Source organism: Selaginella moellendorffii, unplaced genomic scaffold (genome assembly GCF_000143415.4).
Source record: "Selaginella moellendorffii unplaced genomic scaffold, v1.0 SELMOscaffold_63, whole genome shotgun sequence".
Classification (NCBI taxonomy): Eukaryota; Viridiplantae; Streptophyta; class Lycopodiopsida; order Selaginellales; family Selaginellaceae; genus Selaginella; species Selaginella moellendorffii.
This window is the reverse complement of record NW_003314324.1, coordinates 888991-898175: the sequence shown is the minus strand read 5'-3', so window position 1 is coordinate 898175 and position 9185 is coordinate 888991. Positions and strand designations below refer to the sequence as shown.

The following is a 9185-nucleotide window of genomic DNA, read 5'->3' as shown; positions in this document are numbered from 1 at the left end:
AATTAATTTCAAGATTAATAAGTAAATCTAGAGAATTTTATATTATTAAATATTCTAAATTTATACTTTAAATTTAATTTATCAAGAATTTTTTATAAACTATATCTAAGAAATTTATCTAGTTTTTTTAAATTATGAAATTAAATAAAATTTACTATTGATATTTCTTTAAATATTAGATCAATTTGTATCAAGTGAACCCCTTGATTGTACTCTTAAAAGAAGGATGGAGGGTCATTGAGTTATTTCCATAAGGACCATCCAATAAAGAATATAAACTATCAAGAATATATGTCCTATTGATTAGACAAGGAGGTTCTATTTCAATTAATGGTTATTAGCATTATTTGTCTGAGTAATAAAAACAAATTAAATAACTTACAATGTTTGGCTTAAACGAGGCCCTACAAGTAATAGTTATTGTGACTATTAGGCAAGTAAAAAATAAATAAAACACTAAACATGTGTAGCAAATTTCAATCTTTGCTAGGCCATCAATAGCAGAACTGTATGATAGTGTTCAGAAATATTGGATATCAATTTATTGATATTTTTAATTTATTATGGCTGATTATAGTGTTAAAGTCTAAAAGTTAAATTTAAAGCTTTAAAGATCTAGTCTGTTTTACAACACGAAGTATTTGGAAGTTGCCTGTTGCAATTGCACTCAGTGTTAAGGGGCAGATATTATAAATATAGTTTTTTGTGTAATTATGTACAGTATTACAAAATTTTATTGCTTAACACTAATTCTTCCTGAAAATTCTACTCTTAAGATGGCGATGGACCAGCCTTCTCATCATCAATCAAAGCTCTGATAATTGGGTGTACATATTAAGTTTGATAAACATATGTATATATTTGAGTTTTCATCTGAGCATTTTGGATAACGCAAAATGCGCTCACCATGGGCATTTGCCACTGCACAAAAGGTTTTCTCGTAATATCAAACTTCGAGTTAACACAACAACACAAAGATTCGCATTGTCTGAAGATTTCCTTTTGGTCTTTTGAATATTGAATTTGTTCTAGCATTTCTGTCAATTTATAGAAGAACCCACGGGAAACGCGTGTACAACAAAACCCTTATTGGTTAGAGAGAGAGAGAGAGAGATGGGTGTTGTGAGCATGTTGTTGGTCTCCACTGTCACTCCAGCCACTCCCACCTTGCCCATGAATCGAATTCACAAGCTTTCCAATCTCGATCTCCATGTCTCCTTCGATTACTACACCAAGCAAGTCTACTACTTCCCGCCGCCGGCCCCAATTGATGACCCTCAGCACGAGAAACCGATCGAGGAGATCGCGAGCAGCTTGAAGGCATCGCTGTCGCAAACTCTGGTCTTGTTCAATGTCTTTGCAGGCAGAGTCCGCGAGAATGGACCTCGGCTGGAAATCGAGTGCAACGATCGAGGGGTGCCATTTCTTGTCGCCACCGCCGACGCAAGTTTCAGCGACTGGGGCGATCTCGCCCGCTGCTCGATTGAGCACGAATTGAATCCCGGTGAGACTTACATCACCAATCCGGTCGACTCGCCGCTTCTCAAATTCCAGGTGGAGTGAATAACTAAAAGAGGATAACTCTGTTTTAACTCCGATTTGCAGCTGACGAGATTCAACTGCGGCGGCATTGCGCTGGGAGTTGTGACCGCCGAGCTCATCGTCGACGGATCTTCCTACTTCGAATTCATGCGATGCTGGTCACAGATCCACAAGGGCTCCTCCCCGCGAGATCTCACTCCCCCAGTCTTCGATTCCTCTCTCCTCAAAGCCCGGGAGCCGCCACAAATCACCATCCCAGTCCGGGACTACACATCGTCGCCCAAGCCATCCACTGATGCCATGGGCAAATCCAGCCAAGAACACAATGCCTCCGCCAAGCCGACACTCGTCAAGCTCTTCGAGATGGATCCCCAGCAAGTGGACAGCCTTGTCCGCGAGATCCAGTCCGGTCCCTTTGGATTCGACACCCCGAGCTCGTTCGAGGCCACCTGCGCCATGATCTGGAAGGCCATGACCGAGGCGCGAGGCCTCCCCGACTCCACTCTCACCACCTACGTCTACGCCATCTCGCTCAAGGCCAAGAACCGATGGAACCCCCCAATCCCAGCCGCGTACATTGGCAACTCGGCTCACTCGCCTTGCCTGTCTGCCAGCGCCGGAGAGATCAAGTCCAACCATGTCTCGTACGTGGCACGGCTCTTCCGGCAGGATATTCGAACCACCACGCCCGAGCATATCCAGTCGGCCATCGACTGGATGGAGCTGGAGATCATTCGCGGCCGCAAGATCAACTTCAACTGTGACTTTGTGGGAGGAACCGGGGTCTACAGCACCAGCTTGCACACGTTTCCGGTGTATGGAGTTGACCTTGGCATGGGGAGGCCCGTGCATTATTCGCTTGTCATGCAGCCGTGGTATGGGAATGGGGTCGCAATTGTCCTTCCGACGCCCAAGGGCGGCCGGAGCAGACGATTGCTCGTATCATTGCCCCGGGAAGAGATGCGCAAGCTGTGCGAGCACGAGCTCTTTCAGAAGTTCACCACAGCTGTGTTATGATTCTTGTTTGGCGCTGTGTTTGTTCAGCGACTTGTTCTACTGAGATTTTGCTTTTGAAGGTTTTATTTGGATGGTAGACGCCGACCTTCCAGAATTTCTTGACTCCTTCTCTCGCTCGGCCCAGCCGTAGCTATCAATGACTCGGCACAATCTTTATAGGCGCAGGCGAATAAGGGCTGGTGACGAGAAACACGACCAGATGCAGAACACTCTAGAAGATAAACCAAATCAGTCATGCTTATGACAATAAACGAATGTTCTCCTTGCTTCGAGAACATTGGTATCAATGATGTTTCCAAACTCAAACATCCCTTTGGACCAAAAGTCAATACGGCAAAAGCTATGGCTCCTTGGTGGCTGGGAACTGATTACATACATAAACTATGGATATAATAGGAAAATACATATAAGATTGTTTACAGTAGGGATGGCGTTCGATTTTTTTATTTATTTGTGGTGCTCATGTCAAGACAGCTATGTAAAACATTTTGTATAATTGGTCACATCATGCTTCATAGGGGCGATGTGATTGAAACTGCACTCCACGATGTTTCTTGGTAGATCATTGTCATGCTTAGTTTGATTGTTGGTACGAGGACAGCAGGAGGAACTGAGGCCCATCCCAGAGTAAGCTCTGCTCCAAATCCATAAAAAGTTTAATGTTTTCTCGTGCCAGGACGAGGCAAAGAAGCAAGACTTTGCCTCCAATATCCGCCAATGCAGCGACCTCGCCACCCTCCGGTTGCTCCACGCCCAGATCACCGCCAGCGGACACCATCGCCGCCCATTCCTCGGCAATCTTCTCGTCCAGATGTATGGCAAGTGTGGGAGCATCGAAGACGCGCGCGCCGCCTTCGCTGCCATCGCCTCGCCAAACATCTACTCGTGGACGATCCTGGTGGCGGCACACGTCCAGGCCAGCGATCTCTGCGACGCCAGGGCGGTGTTTGATGCGATGCCGAGTCGCGACGTGGTGGCCTGGAACTCGATCATCGGGGGCTACGCTCGGCGCGGCCACTGCGGCGAGGCGATCGATCTTTTCTGCCGGATGGACCTGGACGGCGTGCGAGCTGATGCCGTGACGTTCCTGGCGATGCTAGACGCTTGCGCTCGACAAGGATGCCTGGAGCTGGCACGAGAGATCCATGCGATTGTGATCGAGGAGAGATGTGGATCGGACTCCAAGATCAGAAACTCGATCGTCAACATGTATGGGAAGTGTGGCGGAGTGGAGGAAGCTCGCCGCGCGTTTGATTCTCTTGAAGAGAAAACGGTCATTGGATGGACTGCTGTTCTTACGGCGTATGCCCAGAACGGGCACCTTGCGGAGGCGAGGGAGACCTTTGCCGCGATGCCCGAGAGGAATGTGGTGTCGTGGAATGCTATCCTGTCCGCGAACGCGCAGCAGGGGAACCATCGGGAGGCGCTGGAGCTCTTCTTCGGGATGAATTCGGAGGGAATTCGGGCTAGCGCCATCACGATCATCTGTGTGCTGGATGCCGCGGCGAGCGCTGGCGATCTAGATGCTGGGATTGGAGCCCATGCCATCGCGATTGAAGCTGGGCTTGCGGGCGAGATGATTGTCGCCAACGCGCTGCTCCACCTCTATGGCGAGTGCGGGGAGCTTGCGGCTGCGGAGGCGATGTTCGCGGCGCTGGGCGATCGCCACCGCCGCAACACAATGTCCTGGAACGTGATGATCTCCGCGCGCGCGCGCGTGGATCCCGCAATGGCGCTGGAGACGTTCTGGGCGATGAATCTGGAAGGATCCCAGCGGCCCAACGTGGTGACATTCGTGAGCGTCATGGACGCTTGCGCGAATTCCTCCAATCTCGCGCAGGGCAAGCTCGCCCAAGCCCACAGCGCCGCGCTCCTCCCGCCCAGCATCATCCTGGCCACCGCGGTGGTGACGATGTACGGTAGGTGCGGCCGTATTGACACCGCGCGGGAAGTGTTTGACGGAATATCCTTGCCGGACGTCATCGCTTGGAGCGCGATGCTGACGGCATATTCGCAGAGCGGGCATGGCAAGGAGGCGCTGGCGGTGCTGGCCGGGATGGACGTCCTCGGCCTCAAACCCAGCGCGGTGACGTACGTCAGCGCGGTGGACGCGTGCGTCAGCCTCGAGTCCATCCGCACCGTCCACGACGGGATCGTCGACGCCGGATTCCAATCCAACGGCGCCGTGGCCAGCGCGCTTGTCCACGCGTACGGCCGCTCCGGCGCGCTGCCGGACGCGGCCGAGGCCTTCCGTACCGGCCCGCTACGAGACGCCGCGCTGTGGAACGCGCTCATCGCCGCGTTTGCGCGGAACGAGCTCCCGGGTTTTGGGGTGGCGGTGTTTCGGGAAATGGTGGCGGACGGGGTGGCGCCAAACGAGATAACTTTCGTGAGTGTCTTGTGCTGCTGCGGCCACGCGGGGCTCCTTGAGGACGTGTGGAGCTGCTTCGTGGGGATGATCGGGGATCACGGCGTAGTTCCCGGGGTGGATCACTATGCTTGCGTGGTTGATCTGCTGGGGCGGGCCGGGAGGCTGGCGGAGGCCGAGGATCTCATGGCCAGCATGCCTTTCGAGCCGGATTTTGCTGCTTGGACGAGCTTTCTCGATAGCTGCAAGAGTGCCGGGGCTCGAACCAGGAGTTTTGCGGCTGCAAATGCTCTGGTGGTCGATCCCAGCAGCTCCGGGCCGTATGTATTGTTGTCAAACATGCACAAACATTCTTAATCCTTCCCAAGTATTGAAATATTGCGCTCCATATAAAATTTAGCATATGAGGGTTCGCTGTACAAGGATCAGTTAGAGGAAGAGTATCAGACTCTGGGATTCAACTTGCCCAATGGATCTGAGACCATCTGAAGTATCATGGAGCAAGACATGAAACAATTGGGTTCGGATCAGGTGTTGACTACTTTCCCGCCTCGGCTCCCTGTTTGAGAAATCCGCTACAGAGTGACTTTACTACCTTACACTTTAGTGAACGGCCGTCCACCGGTTTGAGTGCCATTCGAATCCCGCAATGTGTTCAAGTTGTTCTGCGCCATGGACTGGAGTCTGATCTCGCGAAGAAGGTCTGCAGATGGGATCTCCAGGAAGCTGTAACGAAGCAAGATGTATTATATTATATTCTTAAAGTCGAGTACTTAAATATTGCTATCGACATAAAATTTACTTAAAATTCTTTCTAGAAATCATCAATGCTGATTTGTATATATAATGCGTCAGACTTTTTTATTACTTACTGGATCATGTGTGCTGATGTTACCGTGTACTGAGAATAACATTCTACGGATTTTCTCTCTTGTCTTCCTCTGCTAGAAGGACAATTGTACGCATGCATACTCTAAATTTGTATATAAGGCCTAGCAATCCATTAGGCCCATATATGAAAGTTTTAGTGCTCTTTGTGTTTGTAATTGCCACTTTCCACATTTGCATTGTCGTCTTCTTCTTCAAGTAGAAGGAAGCTCTCAAGTTTGGAAGGAGGCAACGTCAAGGTGGATGGGGATTCAGTAGCCGTAGAACCAGCCTTTGGCAGTATCAACATTATTATCAATTTCTTCTGCAAGAAGCACGAGGCTAAAGATCATGATCACAAGGACAAGGATTATGGACACGAGGAATTATGTTATGTAATGTCAGGATGGCCGAGCGGTCTAAGGCGGCAGACTCAAGTTCTGCTCCTCTAGCGAGGGCGTGGGTTCAAATCCCACTCCTGACAAAAAGCTTTTTTTCTTCCGTCTTCACAAAGATGGTAGAGCCAATGTGCGAGTTCCAGTCGCGACATAGAGATGGATCAGATCGTGGTGCTCGTTTTTCCGGTGGTGATCGCATAGACGTGATGATCGAGTTCTAGCCGTCTTGAGCTAAACCAGCTTCCACTATAGAATGAAGTAGTTTGTGCTTCTTTTCCCACATCCCCACGCTCGCATAGATGTTTCCCATCAAGACGTGAGCCGCGGAGTGCCTCTGGTCGAGCTCCAGCAGCGATCCAAACGCGAGCTCCGCGATGCAAACGTTCTTCCACTTCTTGCACGAGCTCAGCAGCGTCATCCAAGTCACTGCCGTTGGCTGGAGCCGCATCGATCTCACCACCTCTACAGCCTCCTCCAATCGGTTAGCTCGCCCAAGCAAATCGATCATGCCGTGGTAGTGTTCCAGCTCGGCCTCCACGCGGTACTTGGAAACCATGAGCCGGAAGTAGTCGGTTCCCTGGCGGACTAGCCCGGCATGGCTGCAAGCCGCGAGCACATACGTGAAAGTGATCCCGTCCGGCTTCACTCCGCTCTCCTGGATCGCGTGAAGGAGATCAAAGACACGATTTGCGTCTCCCAGCCGGCTGTATCCTCCCATCAGCGTCGTCCAAGTCTCGATGCTTTTGCATGCCGGGATGGAGTCGAAGAGGTGCTGAGCCTCCAGCATCAATCCGGACTTCCCATACAGGTCCACCAGAGCGTTCGTGATCTCGGCATTGCTCTCGAATCCACGCCTGAGAACCAAGGCATGGACTTCTCTGCCGCCTTCCACCGCTGCAACGTCGCTGCAGGCCTTGAGCACGGCACCCAGGAGCTGGGAGTCCGGTTGACAGCCTCGGGATCGCATCTCTGCAAACGCTTCCAGAGCCGCTTCACTGTCCAAGTTTTGGACGTAGCCGAGGACCAAAGCCGTCCAAGCAACCACGCTGTCCTCAGTGCTGGCACAGACTCTGTGCGCATCGAACATGCTCCCACACTTCGAGTACGAATCCACCAGCGTGCTTGCAACGTAAGCGTCGAGGCCGAATCCTGTGGCTGTAGCTTGGGAGTGTACCGCCCTGGTTCGTTTCAAAGACTGGACTTTGAGAAGCCTTCCATCTTCGCGCCTGCTTTCTTCCTTCGCTGCCTGGCCACTGCATGCCTTGAGTGCCGCAATGTAAGTCTGCGTCACTGGTAAACAGCCCTCCAGTTGCATCCGATAGAATTCCTGGATAGCCACCTCGCACTGTCCCTTCTGAGCATATCCGGCTATCATCGACGTCCAGGAGACCGCACCGGGACTGTGCAGCTTGTCGAAGACGTGCCGAGCATTGTCCATGCTGCCACACCTTGTGTACAAGTCGACCAGCGCGGCTCCCACAAACGCATCGGACTCACAGCCAGCTTTCGCAGCTTGAGAGCCGATAAACGAGCCTTTCTCCAGAGATAAAGCCTTTGAAGACTGCTCGTTTTTCGTTGCGAGGAGAACACACGCCTTGAGTGCCGCAACGAAGCATTGGGAATCCGGTACACACGTCTCAAGCATCTGCTCGTACAGATGAAGAGCTAACTCCGGCTGACCGTTCTGAGTGTATCCCAGTATCAAAGTCGTCCACACCACCACGTCGCGCTGCTGTAAACGGTCGAAAGTACGCCGAGCCTCCCTCATCTCCCCGCATTTCGCGTACATGTCGATGAGACTGCTTGCCACCAGCTTGTCTGAGACGAGTCCATTCTTCTCGGCTCCCGAGTGAATCTCAATGCCTTTCGCCAAAGCCACCACCTTCAAGTCGCCCTGCTTCGCTTCTTCTCTTGCTATCACGTTTGTGCAGGCTCTGAGTGCAGCCAAATACGTCTGAGCGTTTGGATGTATGCCAGTTGACTTCATCCGCTCGAATAGCTGGAAAGCCGCTTCTTCCTCACCATCCCGAGCATATCCCAGCAGCATTGTGTTCCATGACGCGACGTCATGGTTCTGAGTACTCTCGAAGACTTTCCGAGCATCCTCCACGCTTCCACACTGAAAGTACATCTCGATTAAGCAGCTCCGCACGGCTACCTCGGAGTCCAATCGCAACTTTGTTGCGTGTGAGTGAATAGCTCTTCCTGTTTCCAGCGTTTCCTGCTTGGAGTCTTTGTTCACTGCCATACCAGAGCACGCCTTTAGCGCGACCACAAAAGAACGAGCATTCGGTACACACCTTGTTGTCATCATGCACGAGAAGAGTTCCAAGGCCACTTCAAACTCCTCATGTTGTGAATAACCCCAGACCAGTGACGTCCACGACACCACATCGTGATATCGCATCTGGTCAAAAACGCCTCGAGAGTCCCACAAGCTCCCACATCTTGCATACGTATCCACCAACATATTCGCCACCACCATATCAACGCAGCCTCTCTTGGCAGCTTCGCAATGAACACCCATCCCTTGCCGCAAAGCAGCAAGCTTCATGACCCTTCCTTCGACTTGACTGCCAACTTCTTTGCTAGCTACGCTGGAGCAGGCCTTGAGAACTGCAGCGTAAGTATGGCCACTCGGTTCACACCTGCTTGCCTTCATCCGCGAGAACAACCCCAGAGCTATCTCGGCTTCCCCGCTGTCAACATACCCAGACAACAGCGCTGTCCATAGAAACACGTCCTGTGGAGAAGACTTATCAAAGACCTTGCGAGCATCCTCCATGCTCCCACATTTGGCATACATATTGATGAGCGAGCTAGCCACGAACGTGTTCAACTCCTCTCCTGTCCCAGCGGCTTCTGCATGGATTATCTTCCCTCTTTCCAAATCCCTTGCTCTAGTAGACTCTTTAAGCCCAGCCAGCAACTTGGATATCTTTGCTCTTGGGTCTTTCAGAGAACCAAACCTCCGGCAGTGCATCCCAGCATGG

General features: G+C 51.3%; 3 protein-coding genes and 1 non-coding gene across 4 annotated transcripts; 3 read left to right on the top strand and 1 right to left on the bottom strand.

Moving 5' to 3' along the window:
- The first annotated feature begins 1031 nt into the window (after nt 1-1031).
- LOC9644979 (shikimate O-hydroxycinnamoyltransferase) lies at nt 1032-2661 on the top strand. The gene is made up of 2 exons (XM_002984673.2): nt 1032-1554; nt 1606-2661. The coding sequence occupies exons 1-2, from the start codon at nt 1114-1116 to the stop codon at nt 2557-2559; spliced, it is 1395 nt and encodes a 464-aa protein (XP_002984719.1). The 5' UTR covers nt 1032-1113; the 3' UTR covers nt 2560-2661.
- Nucleotides 2662-3132: 471 nt separating this feature from the next.
- LOC112351597 (pentatricopeptide repeat-containing protein At2g13600-like) lies at nt 3133-6413 on the top strand. The gene is made up of 4 exons (XM_024689716.1): nt 3133-3186; nt 3236-5247; nt 5535-5696; nt 6200-6413. Exons 2-4 carry the CDS (start codon nt 3371-3373, stop codon nt 6411-6413), a joined length of 2253 nt encoding a protein of 750 aa, XP_024545484.1. The 5' UTR covers nt 3133-3186; nt 3236-3370.
- On the top strand, nt 6195-6278 carry TRNAL-CAA. Its single transcript has one exon. It is a non-coding gene; the product is annotated as a tRNA-Leu (tRNA).
- LOC112351596 (pentatricopeptide repeat-containing protein At4g18520, chloroplastic-like) lies at nt 6410-9175 on the bottom strand. Its single transcript, XM_024689715.1, has one exon. The coding sequence runs from the start codon at nt 9173-9175 to the stop codon at nt 6410-6412; it is 2766 nt and encodes a 921-aa protein (XP_024545483.1).
- Between the last annotated feature and the right edge of the window lie 10 nt (nt 9176-9185).